The sequence below is a fragment of the Podarcis raffonei genome, chromosome 3 (genome assembly GCF_027172205.1).
Source record: "Podarcis raffonei isolate rPodRaf1 chromosome 3, rPodRaf1.pri, whole genome shotgun sequence".
Classification (NCBI taxonomy): domain Eukaryota; kingdom Metazoa; phylum Chordata; class Lepidosauria; order Squamata; family Lacertidae; genus Podarcis; species Podarcis raffonei.
This window is the reverse complement of record NC_070604.1, coordinates 4,735,799-4,762,038: the sequence shown is the minus strand read 5'-3', so window position 1 is coordinate 4,762,038 and position 26,240 is coordinate 4,735,799. Positions and strand designations below refer to the sequence as shown.

Here is a 26,240-nt window from a genome sequence, read left to right as displayed (position 1 = left end):
TTGCGAAAATTCATGTTTGAAATGTAGAACCCTGCATATTCTAGTTCAAAATGACCCCCAATTTATATATACACACATTCACACACATAAACAAATAAGTACACAGCCATATATAGTGGTTCAGGCTTTTTGTGTGGCTTATAAATTGACTGTTAGTAATTGTATTAGAAGTATTTGATCCATTCTGACAGTTAAGTACATTTTTTTAATAATCTGCAAAAAAAGGAATGATCACACAGATTTTTGAACAGGGTGTTTTTGTTTATCCCTGGTTTACTATTCAGTTTCCTGATTACCCACTGCTTTTTCTATTTTCCTTTGTATGTGCTTAGTAATTACTATAATTTAATTCCTGTGGAGTCAGGTACCTCTACTGATGTTTCCATCCTCAAAGTACCTCAGTATAAAAATACCCGGCTCTGACTTTCAGTTTTTGTTATAGTGTGTGTTTTATAGTAACAGCTAATTCAGTAATATTTGCCTGTGAATATATGCTGTGAACTGGAATCACATTTTCTTCTCAGTATAAAGAACACGTACATTTAGGAAGAAACTTGAATTCCAAAGTGAATTCATTTGATTCATTTCAGGCAGATCATGACTGATCAGATCATGAGACAAATTCAGAATCCACAGTCAATTAGATTGTGTTCCTGGAAAATATATTTGTCTTTTAAACTTGCAAAAATTGGTATTCCAGCTGCCAAGAGCCTGGATTGGTTCCTTTGCGTGTTGAGGTCCCCAATCCACCCCCCAAAATAACTCACAACGGACACGTAATTTTTTGTTTAAGATTTTTGGCATGATTTTGGCCACAACTTTATTAAAATACAAACTGTGAGTGGTTGTTTAGGCATTGGTTAAGACTATCTGTCCCCCCGCCTGGGGACAGAACTGACTTCCGGGCACCACCGAAAGACAGTGCGGGGGAAAGCAAGTCGGGGAAGAATTGGAGCTGAGACACAGACCCTCAACTCTCACCCGCCTGCTCCCCGAAGGCTTGCCGGCCCTAGTCCCATTCCAGGGATTGGACGAAAAGATGGCAAGCCCCAGGATTCCTTTAACGGAATTCCCTTTCCGCAGCAACCATGGAGGGGCAGGCCCAGCCTATCCTAACCCCTCCTCCACCAGATTTATAACCAATGCCTAACCGCCAATCGAGCCCTTTATGCTCGCCGCCAACCACTCACAATCCCAACCCATTCTTCAACCCTTCAATTACCGCATCCAACCAGACATCATTCCCCAGCTCGGAAAGATGTACCCCATCATTGCGGTAAAGGGCCAGAGCCTTGAAGGTAATATCTGGGTTGTAAATCACCAACCCACCCAATTCCGTTACCCTTTTGCTCACTGCGGAATTAATTCGCTTCCTGGCCCTTTCAGCAGCCTTGGGTTGAGAAATGCCCAGCCAATTGCTCCTTTGCAGCAATTGTGACCAAAATATTTTAACGGTAGGTATTAAGGTCACCAACTCCCCCAAGTCTCTTTGAATTGTGGAGCGCAAAGTATAGCAATCAACCTTTGCTATATCATTCTCCCCCAACTGCACCACAATTGCCAAAGGGGGACCATGTGAAAGCACCCTCCGCTTAATTAGTGGGATGAATTCACTCCACCGCATTCCCCGTCAGGATATCCACGACACCTGTACGTGCTGTGGGAAGCCAAGATCCGGTCCCCTTCCAGACTGCCTCGCTCTGATGCCAGCCCAGTGAACGATGCTGTGCCCCACAATCCAGATACGGACTGGAGCGAGACCTACAGGGTGGAGAACAAGCACACATCAATACAATAATTCAACATCTCTTCCGCACGTAACCCTTGAACGCATCAGACTTCCACCGGCCCAAGTCCTTAATCCTGTGGGCCGACAACCCCCAATGGGCTGCTGTTGTAGCAGCACCAATGCGAAAGGAATGGGGTGCAAAACCATAAGCCGGGACCCCACAAGCAGAAATAACCTTACGCATTACCTTGGAAAACTGATGCCGTGCCAAGGGACGACCATTTTCATGAATGAACAGTGGATCCCCCCCCAGAGGGCCTCACTGCTAAGAATTTTCTCAAATCCTTAACCGGGCTGAATGAGGCGTGTTCAGCGGTAGGCAAGCCGCAGGCTGCAATAACTGGCGCACGACGTGAGCAATTAGATGCCTGTCGAACCGGAACCCATTTCTGTGCACTAAGATCGAGCCAGCCCCTAAGGGAACGAAAAGCCAAATATTTCCGGTATCCAATAACAGGGCAAGGGCCCACCTCACCTGTGACTGGAAGCCTGATGGTGGCAAACCTGCTCACTAGGTCTGACTTAGAGCTCCAGACACTTATGACAAGCTCCAACGCAGATAAGGAAAAGTCCTGAGGCAATAAGCCTCCAAACTCTCAGCCCCGTGCTGGCTCCAACACAATTTCCCCAACCCTCAGTACACCAAAATTACAATGGAATACTGAAAGAAGTCTCGTCTTGATCTTGAACCAGCCGACAAGTCTTAACTTGTTGCGGATACTGCATAGGTCAAAGATTGACCGGCTTCCTGCCTGCTGTCCTGTGAAGGTTGGAGCCTATTCCAACCTTCCGAGACCCTGCGCACGACACACTTTTAGAAGGGTCTCTGAAAAATTAAAGCTTTACTCTAGCAGACATTGCAGCGGACTGAATTCTGATAGTTTTAACAGTGTATCCGATCTGCAGCAGGTGGGCGAATTACTGCAGGTCCTGCTCAGAAGATGGGGGCAGGTTCCTCTGAATGGCCGAGGACTGCCAACTAAATTTTAAGAAATCAGTCCAGGCCTTCTCATAAGACCTGAAAGCGGATGGGGAAACGTAAGCTACTACTCCTCATAATTATTAATTGTTGCCAAGTGCCACAGGAGCTCCGGAAAAATCCGGCTATAGCTGGGCGTCCAGAGCCCAGGATCTGAAGCTCTCCAACTGAAAAAACGGGATAGAGCGACAGCGAAAACATTAGACGATCCCGAAATAAAGAGAGCAGAAACGCAATATTAAACCTTAAGCAGTGCGAAGACTCTGCCAGAGCACGAGGACCGTTTTGCCAGGACTCTCACACTGCTTGGTTATCAGACCAAGACAGACCCGACGGTCCCTAAACTCCTCAGTCCAGATGTGCGCTGACACTACAATGGGGAAAACTCGAGAAAAGTTAGGTCACATGTGATTGCCTTGCCCTGCCAGGCTCAAGGCCACTGTACATGATGATGAAGGGACCCCGGGCCATGAGACCACCTGGCCAAGCAGGAATGGAAGGGGCAGCCTGGAGCAACCACCCTGCATGCAAAATTTAACTGACCTAGGAACGATAGGATCTGACAAAGCAACACTTGCTTCAGAGGAAGTATTACAAGAATAACGTCCTTCAAGGCAAACAGCTTTTACACAGGCAAGCAGATGTTTGAGCAATGGTATCCAGCTAGCCCCCAAATACGTTAAAAGGGGCAGTAGGAGCCACTGTCCTCCACTGCCAACAGAACACCCAGCTCCTCAGGGAATAAAGGGGCGTCCAGTTAGCCTAAGCAGTGGCTGGTGTCACATGAACCAGCCAGTAAAATAATCCACATAACGATACCCCCAGTTAAACGAGTCTTGACTCGCAATGTTCAATCCAGAAAGGCGCTAAAGGACTCAAGTGCTGCACAGCCTATTGAGCAACCCACCGGCATCGCCTTATCAATATAAGGACCATCCAATTAAAGCCTAACTACTTAAAATCTTGAGGGTGAACCGGCAGCAGCCTAACAGCTGATTCAATATCGCATAATGCCAACAAGGCACCTCCTCCAATTTGTTGGTAAGCTCAACTGCCTGATCCAAAGATGCATATTTCACGGAACAATTCCGGAGGGATAGCATCATTCACTGAGGTGCCTTTGGGATGCGATAAATATGGATCAGATGGAATTATATGGGGCTTTCTTAGGGACGATCCCCAATGGGGATAAATGAAAATCGGGAATAGAAGGAGAATCAAGGGGATCCCACCATACGTCCCAATGCAAGCTGCTTCCTAACCTTCTTTCAGGCTACCACAGGTAGCTCTCTAACTGGCTTTTGAGTTGCTGTATTCCGAGCCACTGGCTGAAAAGCCAGAGGAATCCCAAACATTGGGAAAAATCCTTCCCACAAGCACAAAGCCACTGACCCATCTAGATAACCTTTTAGCCAGGCTTTCAAGGGAGATATTTTTATGGAAATATGGGCAAGAGGTATTGAGTTATTGCTTGCCGGCTCCCGCTTGGGCAAGATGCCCTGCCTCGTGTTGCCACCATGATGTGTAAATTTACAGGGCCAACGCTGGCCAGAAACCCTAAAGAAGTCCCAACAAAGCTGCCACCGGGCCAGCTTCCTGCATACCAGCTTCAGGTTCTATTGCTCAGGGAATTTCCATTTGAAATGTGGAGCTGCGCAAGTGGTCCACATGTCCCCGTCCCTGGGATCCTAGTGAGCTGAGGGGATGATGGCAGCCCTGCGTCTAACATTCCCATCATAGTGAATTACCACTTATAGAATAGTGGGGTTGGAAGGGACTCCAAGGATCATCTAGTCCACTCTCCCACAATATAATAATAATAATAATAATAATAATAATAATAATAATAATAATAATAATAATAATCTATTTGTACCCCGCCCATTTGGCTGGGCTTCCCCAGCCACTCTGGGCAGCGTCCAAAATATATATATATTAAAATACAGTAATGCATCAAACATTAAAAGCTTCCCTAAACAGGGCTGCCTTAGATGTCTTCTAAAAGTCTGGTAGTAGACATCTGGTGGGAGGGTGTACCACATGGCGGGTGCCACTTCCGAGAAGGCTCTCCACCTGGTTCCCTGTAACTTGGCTTCTCACAGTGAGGGAACCACCAGAAAGGCCCTTGGCGCTGGACCTCAGTGTCCAGGTAGAGTGATGAGGGAGCATGCAGCTGTCCCAAACAGGGACCAATCCTGCAACCTAGGCATTACCGGCACCATACGCTGACCAGCTGAGCTATCCAGGATGATCCCTAAAGACCCGGAACAGCCTCACCCTGACCCCTGGAGAGGTCCAAGGTGATGTCTGAATCATCATCAGAGCCCAGGGATGATTTACCTGCAAGGAGGTGTAAGCATCATCCCTGCTCCGCTTTTTTCTGCCTCTGAAGACGCTTCCTTCTGGAAGAAGGCACCTGGGGCATCAGCAAGTCATCCTCTGCAGGAGAGGCAAGCTCTGGAGGCATCTGCAAAGGCCCTGTCATAGACTCCAAAAAGAAAAAACCTAAACAATGTGAGGAACAGGTGAAACCAATGCTTTGTGCACCATATGGGGACGCTATTCAGGCCAGAAACGCTGCCAGAGGCCATCAAATTATAGGGCCAAGCGGGCCAAGCCCTAGGATCACCTGCTAGGCCAGACATAAATGTTTCCAATGAGATAACAAACTTGAGGCAGCCCGCCGCCTGTCCAGGTACCCCTGCTTGCCCTTTAGAGGGAAGCACCTCTTCAAGAAACCCAAAGTTCTTTTTGGGAGCAATATCACAAATGGGCCAAACTACCCAGCAACAAAATAGTCCAAAAGGAGCAGCTTGTTTTGCTTTGTTATAACAATGGCTAAGTGGGGGATATGAACCCTGTCTCCCAGGTCCTAGTCCTGCACTCTAGCCACTAAGCCACAATGGCTCGTCTCTAAAACGGCAGTCGCCACTATCAGGGCAAAACAAACTTGAAGAAAATAAACTTGTTCAGAAACAGCATAGTTAAAGAGCATACAAAGAGTGCTCATTGGAGGCACAGAGAGCCTCTGGCTCCACTCTGTCTGCCTAAGATATACATTAGCAACAAGTGAGCCTGCAAACAAACAGATAAATTCTTATAGAGAAAGAGAGTCACATGTCACAGTGACTTAACAATTACTGTACTGCTAACTGTAGCAGGCTAGGCTTGAATGATATGTGCAGGCCGAGCAGGCCGTGAAGGCCTCCCTGCTTCTGCTCTCTGCCTTTTATAGTCTCATTGCAATATTAAAGGAACTCAATATAGTGCTCCCGCCCAAGGCTAGATTAAAACTTGGCCAACAGCACTGCACGCACCCAAAATAAAGCCAACCTATGGGGATACTATAAATGAAAGTGATTCCAGGTAAGCTGGGAACAGCCCTGACTAGCCCCACAATCAAACAGGCGAATATGGGGAAAACCTCTTTGCAAAAGAAAGCCCCTAATGGGGGCTCTCTCCCTATTGGGAAAGGCAAGCCAAGGAGGATTATGCACAGGCAGCGCTCACAGTTACAGGGAGAATCTTCCCAAAGGGCAGGGTAAGGGGTGGGGTGGGAAATCAAACAGAAAAAAGGGGGGGAATTAAATTAATTAAGGGACTAGAGAAGACTAAAAAGAAGGGGAAAATAAAGAAATGTAACCAGACAATGAGAAGATCGCTCCACTGTCCTCCAGACGGTCCAAGTGCTCCAGGTGATCCGTTGCACGCAGCAAAAGAGAAAGTAGAAGGCTGCGTGCAGAGTATTTAAACCTTTTACCCCTCCCACCAAAATTGCAACATAACTTTTCCCCCAGCAACTCGGCAATCCAATCAATGCCCCCTGGCCATCTTGGAGAACTTACCCAGCAACAAAGGGGGTGGCTCAGTAGACCCCACCGCAACACGTGCTCTCCCTGAAGGAGAACACGCTTTCTTCAAATGCACATGTTTATATGCAATTTTTCATTAAAAAGTTATTTTCACTAATACTGTGCAATCATATCTTGTTCAGAAGTTACATTTTGGGGATGGTGGGTGCATACACCTGAAAAAGCGTGTACTCCAACTGCCTCTGTACGAATACCTTCTGGAGCGGGCGCGATGAGTGGATCTTACCCAACAAGCAAGACAGAGGGCTGTTACGCTCCCTTTTTTGGAGCAAGTCCCTCCCGCTCGGTGCGTGGGTTCTGGGCTGCTGTTGTGAGATTTCACAAGGCTGTCCAAGTTCTTGTGAGATCTTGTGAGAGCACCTCAGAGCCCACTAAGCACGGTGGCAGGCAAGCTCTTTGTGTGCTGAGAAAACGGGTGCAAAAAGAACATTTAAGCTTTCTGCCTTGTGTGCAGCCAGTTTGCACTATTTTAACTGGTGAGCTTTCAATTGCTTAAGGTTGAAATTGTGTAAGTTAATTACACACAAGATGTGGTTGTACTGTATATGCATTTCTATGCCCCATCATATACATTTTTGTACAGATTGCTTAGCATGAGGACCACATTGCACAATTCAGAGAACTTCAATTTTTGAAGGATGGTTATGTTTCAGTTCACCTATTGTATTGGGAAGTGTGAGTCACAGTATGTAGATTTGTCTTTAAATGCAAACTGGGTTCTCTCCCATTCTTCCTATATCTGCACATTTTCCCATCTCAATGTTTTGTTATAAAGCCATTATCGTTCATTTCAATTTAAACAGCTTTGGACTCCTAATATACCCAGAATATCATCCTCAAAGAGCAAACACCACATTGCCTGTTACATTCGAAACCTTCACAGCCTGGCAATGTGAAGGTGGAGTTAAGGTAGGATAACCATAATTTTTTGCTTCCCCACCACCAAGTCTTCTGAAACACTTTAGCAATGGGGTAGTTTCCCTGGTGCCCTTGACATGTTTGGGACAAGAACTTCATCATCCTTGAGACCTTGTCCATTGAGCATGCAGGCTGGGGCTACTGGGAGTCAGAGTTACAACATATACCATAATATTCATTGGCTCCAACTACTGTAACTTTGTTGTGCAACAATTTATCAATAATTTTCATTGTTTACATGGATAATAAATGATAATAAACTGAGGAGACCTAAGTCAAAATAGAACAAAAAACAAAGTTCAAAAAGAGATATTTGTTATTGTTTAGTCGTTTAGTCGTGTCCGACTCTTCGTGACCCCATGGACCAGAGCACGCCAGGCACTCCTGTCTTCCACTGCCTCCCGCAGTTTGGTCAAACTCATGCTGGTAGCTTCGAGAACACTGTCCAACCATCTCGTCCTCTGTCGTCCCCTTCTCCTTGTGCCCTCCATCTTTCCCAACATCAGGGTCTTTTCCAGGGAGTCTTCTCTTCTCATGAGGTGGCCAAAGTATTGGAGCCTCAGCTTCAGGATCTGTCCTTCCAGTGAGCACTCAGGGCTGATTAAAAAAACCAAACAGATATACTTCCCCTTTTTATGGTAACTATTGGGGGCATGTATTTTATGTCTCTGCTATTGCAGTCTTGATCCTGTGTGGACGTACTGAAAATCCAGTCTTCTGGTTTGTTTCTCATTGTTAATCAAGCAGATGAGGAATAAGATAAAAGGGGAGGAAGGCAGGGTGGGTAAATTACTGTGTCAGCTGGGTAAGGGCTCAAGATTGCTATATCACGCCTGTTGCTATTTTGGGACAATACGATTGTAGCCAAAGCCCTGGAGAAGCTACCTGTAGAAGCATGGCATTCCTTCATACTCATTTCACATACCTTGGACAGTATTTATTATGGCTCAGAGATGGAACATCATCATCATAGCTAGGTGGCAGTGCCATTTAATCGCTCCACCAGGGCTATTGACTTTATGATGATGTTGCTGGTCCCCAGGAATTTAAAAATTAAACAAATTGAGCCATATGGAAGTTAAGTATAATGCTAATTTTACCATGTAAATAACAATTTACAAATTACGTTAACCCAATGGATGTATCTTTGTGTCTCATTTTGTAAATACGAAAACTTTGTGATTTAACTATTTCACAATTAAAATAAATAAAAACTGGAAAACATAATCATAGTTAAGTGTCCCTTGTAGCATAAATTGTGGAAACCATAATTCATTCATGCCATGTGATAAAGTGTAGCAAGACTGAAAAAACACCATTGTAATTAATGGTTAGGTGATTGGTAAATTCATAATTTTTGGTAAGGCCCGAGAGGTCACTGTCTTCTCAAACAGTGTCTTATGGAGCACAGACAACTATTAATTTACTTTATATGTTGATTTCCTTTGTAATGATATATTAATGTTTAAAATATTTATTATTAACAGATTATTAACTGTAGCAACCTACAGCTTTGGAGCTTCCACATCTCGTCTTGCAAATATTTTGGAATTGACATTGTGGAAAGTCTTGGAAACACCTCTGTTGCCAATAGTTTACTACTTGGTCACTTGCATGAGAAGGTAAGAACTCAAGTTGTCCTCCACTTTCAGAGTCTAACAAAGAAACAAACTTAAAGAGCTAAAAGGGCAATAAAGTTAGAAAAAACAGCTTTTGGGGGAATATTGAGGTCTTTTCTCAGCACTGTTGTCAGACTTTATAGTCATATCTAGATGTCAAGTTAAAAAATAGTTTAGTGTGATGTGAATGAGCTGTAATGAGACATAGGTTCTTTTGCTGCCCTCTCCAGGGTTGCTAGTTGACTTATGGCTAAGTTTAATGGCGCTTTACCCTCTAATACATGTGTATAGGATTGTAGCCTTATTCTTTCATGGGAGTAAGTGGTATTTACTTTTGAGTAGACATGTATAGGTTTATGAAGTTAGGCATGGTGTACTTTGTATGTTCAATGTATCCCAGTGACTATTGCAGAACTAATAAGGAAAGACCCGACTAGAGAAGACATTTGCTTTCTCATCCAGAGTCTGTCTGAGTTTTATGTTTGGTTCTAATTTTTCCTTCATTGCTTTGGCAATATTTTTAATCTCTTTGTCTCAATGCTCTAATCTGTAAAACAGAAAATAATTCCCTGTGGCATAGTGAGGGCTTATCCGTTCATCTTTATCCGCTGCTTTGAAGCTGAGGAAAACTATGTATCTGTTGTTAACTATTTATTGTATTGTGTTGAAAGCCCTCTCCACGAGTAGACCAAACCAAAAGCCACTCGGATTCCTATTAAACTCTGAGTAACAACAGTTAAGGGAGTGCAGGGTATTTGTGTCTCAAACAGAATGTGTTTGGAAGCTGCTGTAAAGGTTAGCCAATGTTGCACAAATACAGTTGGCTAGCGAGCAAGAATCCCTTTTTATTCATAGCCAGTATTTCAGGAACCGAATTATGTCAGTATAAAAAATATGAGGGATGTTGTTGTCGTTGTTGTTTTGCATACGTGTTTGTCCAGAGCATGTGCTCTATCCCTGGGCCCAACCCAGAGAAGGTGCCCCACCAAATGAGAGGAGAGGTGGCTTGCAGAGAGTAGAGGAGAGAGACTGTAGAAGGAAGGAGGACCCTATGTTTTTGCCCATTTCCTTCACACATCTCTGTCTGCAAGCTGCCTGGACAGCGGTGACTAGCAAAGGGATGCTGTAGTGGCTTGCACCAGTTATTGTTCTCTGATTGAAAGGTCCCCAAGAACTAATAGCTTTTGCCAGCCGCACCATTCCCAGAAGTAGAACCCAAAGTTCTTAATACGGGTCAATGTCAGGAGAGGTGCTCCTTCAAGTACCTGGGTTTGTTTCATTTCCATAAGCTGTGTGTAAGGGTGTGTGCAGGTGTGTGTGTAAACCCAGGGAGCCTTAGGAGTGTGAGATGGTGGAGAAACAATATTCCTTGTGAAAGTGAGGAAAACTGAGGCAAAGAAGCTCAGGAGCCAGGAGAGATTAGAATGGTAGAGTGGGGTGAGCAACAAGAAGACACATGGAAATCTTTGATAGGTGGTTTCCAGTACATCTAAGATACGGCCTTTTGGTTTTGTTTTACTTTCGCTGGATATAGAGCATTGGAGTGCCCCCCACCCCATACTTGTTAAGAGATTTAAAGCACTCAGCTATGCTTTGTTCCTCACAGCACCCTGGGGGTGTGATTATCTTCGATTATCTCACGATAAGGAGTTGTCTTGTCATAATTTACATATTAATTTATGTAATTCTATCCTTTAATAATGATGTCTCTTTAACATCAATTAAAACTTTATGACATTAATTTAACAAGAAGGCTAAACCTTCCACTCAGCCAGCCCTTTTATTTTTAAAATATGCCTTTAAACCAGCTGTTACTTCTGTCTTTTTGTACTTCTGCTCTTTACACAGCAAGTTAATTTGTGGGGGGAGGGGAGATGACTTCCATCAAGGCCAGAGAGCAACGTTGCCTACAGTTGGAACTTAAAATTAACGTTGCATGTGTAGTTCGGTTTAATAGCTGCTAGCAACTCAGAAAGTGCATAGCTCCCCCTGTCTACAGGTATGACTTGTGAAAGACACAACTTTCAATTCTTGCACAACTTACCGTATTTTTTGCACCATAACACTCACTTTTTTCCTCCTAGAAAGTAAGGGGAAATGTCTGTGCGTGTTATGGAGGGAATGCCTACGGGTGGCATGCCTACGGATTTTCCTTCTCTAAAAACTACGTGCGTGTTATGGTCGGGTGCGTGTTATAGAGCGAAAAATACGGTACATTTTCACAAGGGCCTAGAGGCAGGAAGAGCATGAAGAGCTTCATAGTGAAGGACACAGAATTTGTGATGGATACTGAACCAAGTGGGAAGCCAGTGGTGGAAGCTGAGAATGGGTGTGACATAGTATGAGCAATGGGATAAATCAATGATTTCAGTGAAGATTTGCATAGAGGTGAGAGAACTGAGGCGTGAGAGAAGAAGACAGAAGGCAGAGAACACAGGATCAAACATAGGATAATTGGGATAGGACCTGGGAGAGAAAGCTGAAAATCTGGGAGCCTTTCTGGACATGCAAATCACTGTGTCTAGTTCTGGGCACCACCATTTAAGAAGGCAGAAGGTGTGCAGAGGAGGGCGACCAAGATGATCAAGGGTCTGGAAACCAAGCTTTATGAGGAGTGGTTGAAGGAGCTGGGTATGTTTAGCCTGGAAAAAGAGGAGAGTGAGAGGAGATATGTTAGCCATCTTCAAATCTCTCAAGGGCTGTCACATGGAAGATGGAGCGAGCTCATTTTCTCCTGCTCTGGAGAGTAGGACTTCAACCAATAGCTTCAAGTTACAAGGAAGGAGAGTCCAACTAAACATCAAGAGAACTTTCTGACAGAAAGAGCTGTTTGACAGTAAGAGCTGTGGAACAGATTCCCATGAGAGGTGATGGACTCTCCTTCCTTGGAGGTTTTTAAGCAGAGGTCATGGATGCTTTAGCTGAGATTCCTGCATTGCAGGGGGTTGGACTAGATGACCCTTGAGTCCCATCCATCTCTACAATTCTATGTTCCTATGAAAAGAATAAAAGAAACCGCTGGAGCTCTATCACAATATAGTCTCTTTCTATATTACTGCTGCAGGATGGGACTTGTATGCAGGCAGGACTGAAAACTCCCAAAAGGCATGAACTATTGATTTCAAATACAACCTTTATGAATTTTGACATTCCCAATTGCACTGCAATCGCCACCTGTTCTGGTTGTTACCGAGGTCAAGGTAAGATAGGCTTTCTGTGCAAAAACAAAAACAAAAATGTGGTGGTGGATTTAAATGTGGACTGTTCTGTGCCTGTGAACTGGCTTCCTTGCAGGGTCAAATAAGTGACCACAGCAGGCAGGGAATTCATGCTGGTGGCAGTGGAGGCTTCCCTGCCAATGCAAATAGCAGCCTTGGAGGGGAGAGGATTCAACTCTCTCCCCCCCCCAATCATCTGTGTTTCTGATCCTGGATGAGCTCAACTGAATGGGCTTCATGCAATCAAGGTCGTGTCCAGTTTGATCCAAATGCAACTTCATAAAATAGGCAGAAAACATGAGGCAACAGAATAATGAGAAAAGGGACATGGAGTTGTACTATCTACAAACTGTACTATCTACAGACTGACATCCTGCACAAAGTCCTATTTAATGTTTGTTTATTTTACCCTAAAGAGGTACTATCTTCTGTACCCCACCTCAAATAATCATAAGACCTCAACATTTGATGAATGGGGCATAAGCAGTGTCCTGAGATCATGCCCATAATCCGGTTTTCTGAAATACTGTATGTTTTATAAATCTTGTTATGTCCATAAAAATAACATACATTCATAAACAGCATTAAAAGCTGACTATAAATAATTTGAACACCAACTATCCATAAATGTATCATTTCAGCATGCTATATTTCAATGAAACTGTGGCTTTAGGGAGAACTTCAACGTGGCACGATAACAAATGTCTCATCAATGCAAGCATTTCAGACAGAACAACCCTTCTCTTCCCCCCCCCATGGGCTGTTTTGGGGGGAGGGCTCTCCCAACCCCCTCCCAAGCCAATTTGGGGGGCATAGGGGATGGAGAGAGGAGAAAGCCCCATTGCGTAAGCAGAAGTCCTTGTGCAGGCTGGGCATCCATGGACGGGATTTACTGGGCAAATCCCACCCTTAGTTTTGAGTAGGCACACGATGCCAATTTCATTGCGAATGCCATGCTCCAAATACATTTATCTCTAGTTACCAACAGTGGATATGTCATAGATTTTCAGTATGAAGTAATACATGCCTTTAATAAACAAGTAAGCAATGATATATGAACGTATTCTTTCAATATCCCAAAATAATTCTGACCCCTCCCTGACTGAATCAGATTTTGTAGCTTGTTCATCAGTTATTAGCAACAAGACCATATTTCTCTCTCCCTGTCCCTACTTTACAGGCGGATTTGCTGTGAGGTCTGAACAAGTGCTACTTCTAAATGCCCCAAATTGGATATTGTTCCCATTTCCTCATTGTGCGATTCTTAAAGATCTAGATGGCACAATCACAGGGCAAAGGGGGAGCTTTCTTCTCCCTTCTGTGGATACGCTTCCAGATTCCTGCTTGCCGAGTGTCAATGCCAGTCAAGTTGCCAGTGGCAGTCTTTGCCATGGAAATGTTACTTTCCACCGTATGTCTATTGGCCTGTAAGTATCATTCTTTTCTCAAGTTCTTCATATAGCATGGGAGCTCTCAGATGGGAGATTGGGGAAAGATGTGGACTGCTCTAGAGAGTACATGCCACATCGAGGAATGTATGCACATACACAAAGAACATCTCTTTCCCAAGACTGACGTCCCCTGGAATGCCCAATTATGCATTTACATGATTCCCATATGCGAACAAGTGCATCCTTGTTTAAGGGTTGCAAAAAGTGGTGTGGCTGGAGATAGAACTTTTTGCATGCAGGGCAGACGTTCTGCTGCCAAGCTCCAGCATGCGCTGCCTCAGACCTAGCTGAGCCTTACGCAAAGTGAGAGTGAAGATGGAGCTACTAACTCTTGCTGGGCCCAGAACAGACATGGGCCTTGGCAAATGTCTCTGAAAACTGCTGGCAGCAGTCACATGCAGCAGGATCCAGTTTGGATTTGTATGTGCAAAACAGGTGTTCTCTGTGTAAAGTGCTCCTGGTGTATGTGCTCAGTGGAGGTGGGTGGAGGGCTAAAATTGTTGGGATGTGCCCAAGGGAATGGGGGCAATTGGCAGGCCCCCAGCTGGCTCCAGCCCACCAGCCGGTTGTCGGTCAAACTCCAGTCCTTGGTTCTGCATCAAAACTGTGACTCAGAGATTCAGAAGCCTTTCAGAAGTTGAGCATGCAAGCCAGCAGAGATAACAAACTCTTCACGACGGAAGGGCAGACAGAGGCATATGAAAAGCATATTTACAAGCAGTTTATTCAGCATAGACCAGGACAAAGAAAACATGTCTGCTCTCCTTCATGTCCAAGCAAGAAACAGCATAACGCAAAAGCTTTACACAAATGGAAGTTCCCAGCAAGCTGTGCTGGAATGTAAACAGACATGTGACATACAACAGCTCCACACATCTGTTTAGGTGGAACGGAACATCAATAGCCAACCAAAACATCAGGTTAACGTGGTGAAACAATTGATTTCAGTATTGAGGTTCATATTATCAGCACTATTTTAAGACAGCCTTTTAATTTTTGCTTCATTTTCTAGAGATGTACGATTACAGTAGATTATTTCACAAAGGTACCAAACCAAAAGCATTTAGAGCCAAGTGGTGTGTTTTTCCTTAATACAAAAAGGAGACTCAGAGAGAGACACCCTTAGGATAAGTAAGCTAATGGTAAACATAAACAGGAGACTTAATATTTATTCTACTCAGAGTTGCTGAATGGTTTAGCAAATCCTTTGTGGGCCGTTTATGCTCAACAGTTCTGCACACTACACTTGAGCTAAATTACATAACAGTTTATACAACCATGATGGCAAATTGTAACCAAGGCTGTCAAGGTCCATCTATTAGTCATGCCAGATTTTTGCAGCATGCTGCTTCTTAACTGAAACTTACATGGATGTAAACATTTGGTGTTGTCAATAAGTCATAAGTTGGTTTTGTTCTTAACAATTTTTGAAAGGTTCCTGACAGTTTGAGGCAGGGGTTAACTTCATCTTATGGCTGTTGCCTTTTCCTGGTTTCCTTTGCATAAAGACAAGATCAGTTCCTAGAGAGATTCCCTCCTCCCTTGGTAATGAAAGCTCTCTCCTCTTAATGATCCATGCAGACTCCCTCAGCTCCTCTGAATTACAAATACTTGTGCCCTACTCTGCTCCATTAACATTAAAGAGAGGTAGATTGGTGGCTATTTAGGGCACAGTGAAAATCACTGGCTATTTAGGGCAAATTAAAATGGTGCTAATTATGGTTGCAGGAATGCTCAATTATGTGGGCAATATAGTACCGGTAGTTCTATTTTGGTGCTAGCTTGACAGTGTATAAAAACAGAATCATTGTTTGGAAAGAGACTCTGATATCCATTTCCAGTTCACGGTTAACCTGCATGTTTTAAAGGGAGGGAGCGTATTGTTGCCTTTTCAAGGATTAAACCAAGAGATTTATTTGGAGGCACCAAACAAGGGAGGCTGAACTGACTACATTTCTTTCTTTTCTATTTTGCTGAGGATACTCAGAGATGGACAAGAATTATACTGCAAATAATACTGTCAAATACTCATAGTTTTGGGCAGTGAAACCACAGAAATCTATTGACACTGAGCCTCGATTTTGGCTCCTTGTTTATCAGAAACACTGTCTAGAGCAGCCTTTCTCTTTTTTTTTTTATTAAATATTTATTAGCATTTTCCAATAACACACTACAAACAAAAACAAAAAATAAGCAAAACAAAAAACACAAAAATACATAACATTCAAAACTAAACAAAAAAAATAAAATAGAAAAAACACATAAAGTTTCTAATACTTATTATTCTTAACCTTATTTCTCAGACTTCCTCACACCTCCCCTTCTTGTATTCCAATTTGAATTGTCAGTTCAGCAAGTCCTTAACTTATTTCTTTACCTTAGCTTAAACATTTGTTCCAACATACTATTACTTTACTTTACTTCTTTTTTCCATTTCTTCAATTTATTTTTAACAGCCTTATTTTCAATTAGTTTAAAAAGAAAAGAAACCAATTTTACCTTATTAAAATTACACATCAATACTTATACCTCATTGATTATTCCTAAACCTTTTTCCTAAAGTCGACCAAAATTTCCCTTCCACGATTTACCCAATTTCCTTACCACTAACAAAAAATATAAAAAGCAAATTATCCTTATGTACCCTTTGGATTCCCAACCTCCACCCACCCTTTTCCCGGTTCCAGTCCCCAATCAATATCCATCAGTCTTTATATTATTATTTTTTTTTTAGCCTGGAGATCTCACATCCGAGGCCCTTATATCTCTCTCAGTTCCTTTCTGCCGGTCTCTTTGATAGTCCTTGATGTTAAACCCCAAGTCTCGGAGGGGCTCCGGCCCAACAGAATCCATGTCGCTTCCAGCCAGTCCTCCATACTTAAAGGCAAAGCCTATGGGGTGCTCCAACTCTTGTTTCAAATTTCTTTCAAATCCAGATGTCCCCAAAGCTCCAGCTTTCACCAACAAATTTGTAATCCTCAGGTCTTCAGATCTCCTCCAAAAGGGATCTCTCCATTTTCCAAACTCCCATTCAGACCAGGCTTTCCACATCCACTTTTTATTATCCTTTTTTATCATCATGTCAGGCCTCATATTGTAACTCTCCTTTGACTCCTGCAAATCTCCTGCTCCTCCTTCATTTTCTTCAAAAACAACATATTGCTCCATCGTATCTACACTTTCAGTTTCATTTATTTGTTCAGTTGAATGGGCTTCCTGTTTCAAGTCCTTATCAGGCTCAAAACTGTTGTTTACTGTCCAGTGTAGTAGTGATACCTTTGTAGACAAAGCATTGTACTCATCTTGCAAGTTTCCCAAGAGAACGAGTGCTCTGTCCAATTCTGCTTGGATTTTACATACTCCAGCCATTTTTGTGATGTAATGTCCCTATTACCCCTCTAGGGGGATTTTAGTTCCTTGTTGTTCCTTTCAGCTCAAAACCAAAAGTCCAGTTATTTTGTATCAGCCCTCCTTATTTTCAACAAGTTATACCAAGTAAACCAGCAAAAACAGCAGAAACAATGTTCTCTTTTTCCAGCTGACAGCTAGCTGACTAGCAGCTCACTTGACAGCTGTCAAAATCTTCAATGCAACAGGCTTTCTCATAGGACGTTCCCGGGTCTCGGGGGGGGGGTGAAATTTCAGCTCCCAAAATTCTTTTTATCCTCCAGTAAATCTTCTTAATAGTATCAAAACCGTGAAGTCAGGATCTTTCATTAAAAAAACAAAAAGCAAATTCTCTCGACCTTAGCTGCCCAGTCCTTTGCTTTAGATTGTTTACAAAGAGGGGGGGGTGAACTTCCTTTTTAGCCCCTTCCCGCTCGTTCCAAATCCAAAATTACAAATTTTTAAAGTTCCAATCTCCGTCTTACTCACGGGTTTATATTTTAGAATCCAATCAGTCTTGGAAGAAGTTGGCGCTCTCTGTCAATGGCTTGCGGCTTCACTCCGTAGGCGAGGGAGTACTCTCAGCACCACGCCTCACCCTGCCTCTGTTCCGAAGCCTTTAAAAAGGCTCCGTCGCGGATTGGGGGGGCGCGAATGGTGCCCGCCGAGTCTCTGTGTTCACAGGCATCCGCGCCTGTGATTTTAAGGGTCTCCGCTTCGCCGCAGCGGCCAGACCCAGACGCTACGGAGCCAATTCCCTCCGGAGCTCGGAGGGAATCCGCCATTAAACAATGGCGCCAACCCGGAAGTCTTTAGAGCAGCCTTTCTCAACCTGTGGGTCCCCAGATGTTGTTGAACTACAACTCCCATCACCCCTAGCTAGCAAGGCCAGAGCTCAAGGATGATGGGAATTGTAGTCCAACAACATCTGGGGACCCACAGGTTGAGAACCACTGGTCTACAGCATGAGCCATGTGAGAAGCTCCTTGCAACAGCAAGGAACTAGTAGTTCACAGAAGAGAGACTTGTCTAAAAGGGAGGTAGGCTAGAGAACCAGTTCAGTACATCGGAAGTGTGCTCTCTGAAATATTTGATGCAAAAATTGCACAGAAGACAAATTCTGGGAAATGGGAAGACCTACACTGGCTCCCAGTACGTTTCTGAGCACAATTCAAAGTGTTGGTGCTGACCTTGAAAGCCCTCAAGGCCTCGGCCCAGTATACCTGAAGGAGCGTCTCCACCTCCATCGTTCTGCCCGGACACTGAGGTCCAGTGCCGAGGGCCTTCTGGCGGTTCCCTCACTACGAGAAGCCAAGTTACAGGGAACCAGGCAGAGGGCCTTCTCGGTAGTGGCACCCACCCTGTGGAACGCCCTCGCACCAGATGTCAAAGAGAAAAATAACTACCAAACTTTTAGAAGACATCTGAAGGCAGCCTTGTTTAGGGAAGCTTTTAATGTTTAATAGGTTAATGTATTTTAGTGTTTTGTTGGAAGCTGCCCAGAGTGGCTGGGGAAACCCAGCCAGATGGGTGGGGTATAAATAATAATAATAATAATAATAATAATAATAATAATAATAATTACTATTACTTTATTTTTCCGTCCATAAGACGCCCCCCATGTATAAGACGCCCCCTATTTTGGGGCAACAACCAATCGCCAGTCCACCCTCGGCACTATCAGTGTATAAGACGCCCCCTAATTTTTGACATTATTTTTTAGGGAAAAAACCTAGTCTTATACACGGAAAAATACGGTATCTATGTTTTATGCCATCTGAGCTGTCATTAGCCTAAGCCTTTGAAAGACAATGGTGAACTAATAAGTACTCTAAAATAACAGTAGCTATTAGACAATGAAACGTGACTATTCTTAATTGTTTTTCAGAAAGGCCCCGATCTGTCCTTATAATTTAAAAGTGACTGATAGTCGCAATAAGACAACCATGGTCAGTTATGTCTCTGACACTCTGTCAAATGCAAATGGCTGGATGGTTCTTCTTTTGGATCAGGAGACTTACAGTCTGTCATTCGACAACCCTCTGCTGAGTGAAAACCTGCAGGTAACAATTCCCTCCCCTTCATAAATCATATTGGTATATTTGTTAGGCATGCACACTGCTCACAAGATTTGGTTTGCACTAAAATTGTAGGTAGGAATCCTGCCAAATTACAGACAAATAGATTCAGGGTCTTTTCTAAGCACCATTAAAGTTTCTTTTGGCCTGAGCTAAACAAAAAGGTATTTACTTTCCAGGTAAAAATCATTCCCTCTTATTGGTAGTTGGAGCTCCTTCACTATTGACAAGTCTATCTCCACCTCTCCATTTTGGTGTCTTAGACTAATAGAATTGTAGATTTGGAAAGGACTGCAATGGCCATTGAGTGTAACCCCCTGAAATGCAGGATTCACAACTAAAGAATTCCTGACAGATGGCCATCCAACATCTGGTTAAAAACAGGTAGTCCGTCCTTAAGCAAAAGCATCCTTAAGCTCCCTTCCGTAAAGTACAGTGGTACCTCCAGTTGTGAACGGGATCCGTTCTGGAGCTCCGGCCGCATCCCAAGGAATTCGCAACCAGAGATGCCAGTTCTGCGCATGCGTGCAGCGCGGTTTAGCGCTTCTGTGCATGCGTGCGGTGTGTAGAGTGCTTGTGTGTGTGGCGAAACCCGGAAAAACCCTGCCGCATTTGCATCCTGAAATATACACAACCAGAGGAGTGCATATCTAGAGGTACCACTGTACTAGGATTGGAGTAGCTGCAAACAGCATGGTGGGGCTAAGTTGGTCATGTGACCTCTGTGCCCCTCTCTCCTTCCGTTCTGGTTTGCTGCAGTCTCATAGCCAGACAGAGGTCAAGGGAGTGGCACAGTCCCACCTTACTGTCCACTGCTGGATTGGAGAGCATTGATGAAATCATTCGCTTTGATGGTAACATAGACCTGTCAGTCACCACGGAGCTTTCCCTCTGCACGTTCTCTCCATTCTGCTGTTTTCTCCATCATCCTGCCCCCATGTTAGGTTGTTAAGCTAAGATTGGAGGCATTGCTTTCACTTTTAGCAGACACTTGTTTTGATGTCTGGAATGTGAAGGTACCAAGGAAAAAGCACACCAAGAACTCAGGCCAAGGTAAGTTTCAATAGTGGGAGTGGTCCCTGCTCACAAATCAATAGTCAATAGTAACAAGGACTAATCCATTCAAAAGTATGTATTCTGACAAGGATTACAACTCAGATAGATATTACAAACTCTAACAGAGATTTCAAACTCAAATTCATAAAGATATGTATAACACAATAATTTGTTACAGAATTAGGGATAAGAGTTTATGAGTAGAGATAAGTTTATGTTAGTCCATAGTCAGATTCGATGTGGAGGTCTTAGTTTCAATCATTGAGCAGAAGTCAGGAGTCAATTATGGATCAGAAGCCAGGACAGGGCCCTTTTTCGATGTATTCACCTTCGTCAGCTAATTTTTAAAGGGTCGTGTAAGTTTGAAGACTTTCGGATAAATATATCCTATTATTTTCTACGTTTCTCAGGGATTACAATGACGTGTGGGTAGATCAATGTGTATCTTGAGATTTTCTGTGCCCATTCCTGGTATTTATCTGTCTTATGAAGAGGGCAAGTTTGTTGGTAGAGAGACATAAAAAGACTATGTGTATTTTCATTTTAACAATGAGAGGCCCCCCATAGCTCAGGGGAAGGGAACCTAAGGCCCATGGGCCACAAGCAGAACACGGGGGTCGTTTAACTGGCCCACAGAGGGATCTCCACTGGAGTGAACCAGCCCAGGCGAGGTAAACCTTGCCAACCCCTGCCATAGCTAGTTCAGAGGTGTATGTACAGACCACTGGGTTAGGGAAGCCTATATGAAATCATTTAATAGTGGCACTATGGGTCTAGAGAACGTTCCTCATGTCTTAGATCCTTTCTGTTAAGCTCCAGACAAAATCTGGACACAAATATGTTGTAAAAGTATGCATTTTTCTTATGTTTTACTCTCTAGTATATTGCTACGTTCGATAATTTCACAGTTGGGAATTATTTATTGCTGGAACATGAAGTCCGATCATCCCACATCAATGTTACAGTGACCTGTGGTACACGGAAAGGATCGCCACTCCTGTTGTTACCTTCACATAAGCACAATAAAGGCTGTGACTGGTTTTTCAACAGGGAAAGAAGGAAGTTAACTTATTTAGGTAAGAACAAATGCATATCCCCCACACCTTAAGGATTCCTCTGAAACTGGGAGTTTTCAACCATCATGCTCATTGAGGAGGAACAGCTGTACCCAAGCTCAGGTAGTAGTGAGGGATATCACACGTAACTCCTCATCCATGACACTCTCCATTTGGGACATCAGCCCCCCCCCCAAAAAAAAAATCATGTCACTTCTCTCCTGCCACATAAAATGATATGATGATGATGATTTCCTGTGTGAAGTAAGTTAGGTGGGAGGAGTTACCCAGAGTCGTATAGGAGGACTCCTGAAAACACTGGATTAACAACCCCCCACAGGAGATGGAAGGACATGAGACATGAACATGAATACTAGGCAGTTCCCTGAGTCTCTTTCTCCAGTTTCCTTTTCTTTCTTTACCTAGGAAGTGCAGCTCTTTGCTCTAGGCTCTTTCGTATCAAGATTTTTCTGATCTCTCACCTGCCATTATTCAGTCATTTTCTCTAGATCGACAGCTCTCCATTTTCCTCCTCAGTTAAATTAAAAACCTTGTTTCCTGACTCTGATCTCCCACCACCACTGCCAATAAGACTAAACTTATTGGGATGGTGAGATTGATGGATAGCCACCTGAAGGTCTTAGCAGACTGCCAGGCTGCCACCCGCTCTCCTGTGGCATACAGCGCAGAGCATGTCACTCAACTTGATTTGGAAAACGTGCATCTGAACACTCCGCCCACAACTTGGTACCTGTATTGGGGACTGTTGGGGCAGAAGTAGCACACAAATGGACTCTGCATTTAGAAAACCTGTGAGACAAATTCTGGGTGAGGGCGGGCAGCAATGGTTATCTTGGATTCCTGCATCTACCTTTGTGGGACTGTGTCATTTTGGGCTGAGGACTTGATTGATATTCCCTTCCCAGTCCTTAAAGAGTCACAAATGTCTCAACCAGAACAACTAAAGGCCCGGAGGTGCTTTTTTTTCAGAAGACACAAAAATAAACCCCATTGTTCAGACCAATCATTTGGGGCTCCTGTTGCCCCTTGCTGTTGGAAGTGGGTTTGCCCAGCATCTCCTTGCAGCCTGCGCAATTTCTAGATTTCCCCCAACTGATTAAGGAAGCCCTGATAACCGATCTTACCAAGCAACTGGGCATTGTGTAACATACTAAGAAATAAGTGTGCAAATTTAAAGAAGGCCCATAAGGTGGAAGCTTTGCCCCTGAGGGCTGCTTCCATGCCCTAAGTTTTTGCCCATTCTTCACTTTTGTAGGTAGAAGATTTCTTGGTGCACAAAGTGGGGGAGGGCGAGGTGCAGAGGGTGCTCTTCACCCTCCCCAGCCATATGATGGGGATCTCGGTGGGGGGCGGCTGGTTTGTGTGCCCCTCTCCATTAAGCACCCAGGACACATGGGAACCCCATGCTACTCAGTGCTCAGGTAATGCTTGGACACCAGTCTCCCACCTATCCACAAACAAGAAATCTGTACTATCCGGCTGGTAGCATTTGAACTTGTTCTTTGGACATGAAAGACCATCTGATGCCTTTGGTCACATGTTGGGACTTAGGGAGAAGTACATGAAACCCTAGGAAGGAGTAGTCAGTGTCTGGCTCTCCAACTTTAGATCTTTGGGCCCCTTCCCTGGACTAAGCAATGGGAGCTTTTGTTTCCACATACCCCAGCACCCCAAAGCTATTTCACCTTAGCCACTGTTTAGATTTCTTGACTTCCGCCAGTAAGGATATACCAACTTTTGGCTTCGCAGAACTTCTTTAGGGCAGAAAGGTTGAGAAGGGTTTTTCTTTTTTCTTTCCTTTTGCTTTGTTTCTGTTTTTTTGCAATGTCCTGTAGGAAATCAGCATTGTCGCATTGCTGGTCTTGGTCATTTGAGCCTTCAACGAAGAAAGAGGGCAGTTTTGTGTTTTAATCCTCGGAATTCCCCTTGTTATGATATTAGAAACTGGCTTTATTTTTAAGTTACATTAATGGTCTGAAATAATTAGTCAACTAATTAATCCCGTTTACAAGCTTTGTAGGATTCTTCAGCTGCCACTCACTTCCAAGCCCGGGGCTCCCTGTTTAGTGTCTGCTCTCATGTTCATGTGACTTAGTCTCCATGGCTACAGGCTGCATCTGCTGACACCCCATACACTATTTACTGCTTAATTAAGAATTTCACGCTCAGCCCTTATCTGCCACAAAGAACAAGAACACGCTGTTAGGAAATTCCAAATTTAGGCCACTGCATAAGGAAAGCCTTTATTGTAGGCCTGACTCTGTGGAGCCTCTTTAACGATCCTCTTGGCAACTGAGCTGCCACCTTTCAATCAAAAATCATTAAATGGGGCAGAGATAATGAGCATGTAGCATATCAAAAGGAGGATGCTTGCTTGGGCTGAAGAGGAAAAGCTGTAAGAGCCTATAAGCAGCCACCACTTCAAAGAAAGAGGAGGTTGCTCCGTCAGCAGGACCCATAAAGCATCATTTGTTCCTGTTTGACTTATGTAAAAGGTCTGGCATGTTAGAGCCCCGTCTTGCAGACGTGGGTCCCCCGCCCTTTCGGTGCTCGTGTGTCAGCAGTTAGGCAGCTGGGCTCAAACCGTATCAGCCAGAGCATATAATCACTTCACTCTGCCCCAACAATGGACACTTGTAGGGGGTGGTCGAGGGGAGGTCTGTGCAACAATGGGAACACAATTATTGCAGCTGCTAGGGAGGGCTATAATTCTTCTTAGAGAAGCTAAAGGGACCTTGTAGAGGTGGTGGTGGTGGGGAACCTGGGTGTATTATTAATAACCAGACTTTTGGAAGTACTTTCCGATGTCAGTGGGGTTCCAGCAGCTGCTCTTGTCCTGGCCTTCTCTAATAATTGTACATTCTGTTAGGGGTCAACTTACTTTTGACCCTCTCCTTTTGTGCCAGTTAAAAGCCTTTTAGAGTGAATTGTTGGAGAGTGGCAGGAGTGCATTAAACCCAAAATTTAATGTCAATAAATACATATCAGATGCCAGCTCATTCACTGGCGTGCTCCTAAATTCACACACTCTTTTTCGTGCTTCAGTCTGAATGACACAGTTAAAAGAAAATACATTGTGATTCAGAAAGCTGAACATCTGAAGGAAGCCATCCTGGAGTGCAGCAGAGGCTGCTTATACTCTATATTATCCCACCCTGATGTGCTCTGGGAAGGACCGTGTGCCTTCTCAAGTTTGAAATGTCAGGACACTTTTTGCATGCAAAGTGGAAACAAAACCCAAACTGATATCGGAAGCAAGGTGACTAACTTCACTCATTGTGCACTGATCTGTTGTTGTGTGAGTCTGCCTTAACCAAACCACACTAAACAAAAAACAAAAAACATTATACAGTTATGGATAAACCACATATGGTGTTTCCTGACATGCAGAGTTTTCAGAGAACATTCTTCAAAGCTCTCAATTAAGAAAGTGTTCGTTAGCAGCTGAGTCTGGTCCTGCCCCCCCCCCCCGTCTGTGGGACGGCACTGGGATGGAAGCTTCAGTGTTGGAGTCTGAATGGTCTGACTTTTATCTCTGTAATGTCAGATATTAAAGCTATTTTACATGTATGTTGTAAAGAAACGTTGTCAAGGCATTTTTGTGAACTGGTGTATTAGCCTACTTTATAAATCACAGGGGCAGCAGGACATGTCTTTCAAGGTGCCCTTTCACAAACATGTAAAGTGGGATGGGGATGCATGATTTAAAGTGCACACTGAGCAGGAAGGCAGCCCCACAAATTTGCTTTTCCCTTAGAGCCCAGTAGAGGGACCAGCAGTTCAATAGGCAGAGCAGCAACAGGGGTAGAGTCCCTATCTCACATGCCCTTTGGGGGCTTTAACATGATTTATTTATTTGTAGAGGGACGCGGGTGGTGCTGTGGGTAAAACCTCAGTGCCTAGGACTTGCCGATCGTATGGTCGGCAGTTCGAATCCCTGTGGCGGGGTGAGCTCCCGTCTTTCGGTCCCAGCTCCTGCCCACCTAGCAGTTCGAAAGCACCCTTAAGTGCAAGTAGATAAATAGGTAAACAGCGTTTCCGTGTGCTGCTCTGGTGCCGGCTTGCCAGAGCAGCTTCGTCACGCTGGCCACGTGACCCAGAAGTGTCTGCGGACAGCGCTGGCTCCCGGCCTCTTAAGTGAGATGAGCACACAACCCTAGAGTCGGACACGACTGGCCCATACGGGCAGGGGTACCTTTACCTTATTTATTTGTAGAAGAATTTCTATGCTACCAACTCATGTAAAATAGCAAGGTAGTGTGTAATATATAAACAATAAAACTGGAAAGACCATAAAAGCAATACCAAAATAAAATAAAATAAAATAAAATAATTGCAGCTCACCCCTGCCTTAAACATGACTAGATCAGTCCTGCATCTACACAGACATGAGACTGCTGTTATCTTCTGTAGTTTGGGTGTGAGATGATGATGATGATGATGATGATGAAGAAGAAGAAGAGGAATTTGGACTTGATATCCTGCCTTTCACTCCCCTTAAGGAGTCTCAAAGCAGCTAACAATCTCCTTTCCCTTCCTCCCCCACAACAAACACTCTGTGAGGTGAGTGAGGCTGAGAGACTTCAGAGAAGTGTGACTGGCCCAAGGTCACCCAGCAGCTGCATGTGGAGGACTGGGGAAGCGAACCCGGTTCTCCAGATTACGAGTCCACCACTCGTAACCATTACACCATGCTGGCTCTCGGTGGAATACTCAGTGGAAAAGAACTGCCCATGAAGATGGAGTTCATGTATCACTATATGCTATAATTACAGTGGAAATGGTGAACCCAGGTAG

The 26,240-nt window shown here is 44.0% G+C and overlaps 1 protein-coding gene across 6 annotated transcripts in view; it reads left to right on the top strand.

The window, feature by feature from the left end:
- The window catches only part of PKHD1 (PKHD1 ciliary IPT domain containing fibrocystin/polyductin), a 251,132-nt gene that overhangs the window by 132,232 nt on the left and 92,660 nt on the right, over positions 1 to 26,240 (top strand). For all 6 annotated transcript variants that reach the window (XR_008329334.1, XM_053380395.1, XM_053380397.1 and 3 more), the window contains 6 exons: positions 7,444 to 7,549; positions 9,046 to 9,180; positions 12,242 to 12,377; positions 13,576 to 13,822; positions 19,122 to 19,296; positions 21,248 to 21,443. Coding sequence is in view for 5 of the 6 variants with exons in the window: in XM_053380395.1 (XP_053236370.1) it covers positions 7,444 to 7,549; positions 9,046 to 9,180; positions 12,242 to 12,377; positions 13,576 to 13,822; positions 19,122 to 19,296; positions 21,248 to 21,443 (995 nt within the window). In the remaining variant the exon portion in view is untranslated. The remainder of the gene's footprint in view (positions 1 to 7,443; positions 7,550 to 9,045; positions 9,181 to 12,241; positions 12,378 to 13,575; positions 13,823 to 19,121; positions 19,297 to 21,247; positions 21,444 to 26,240) is intronic.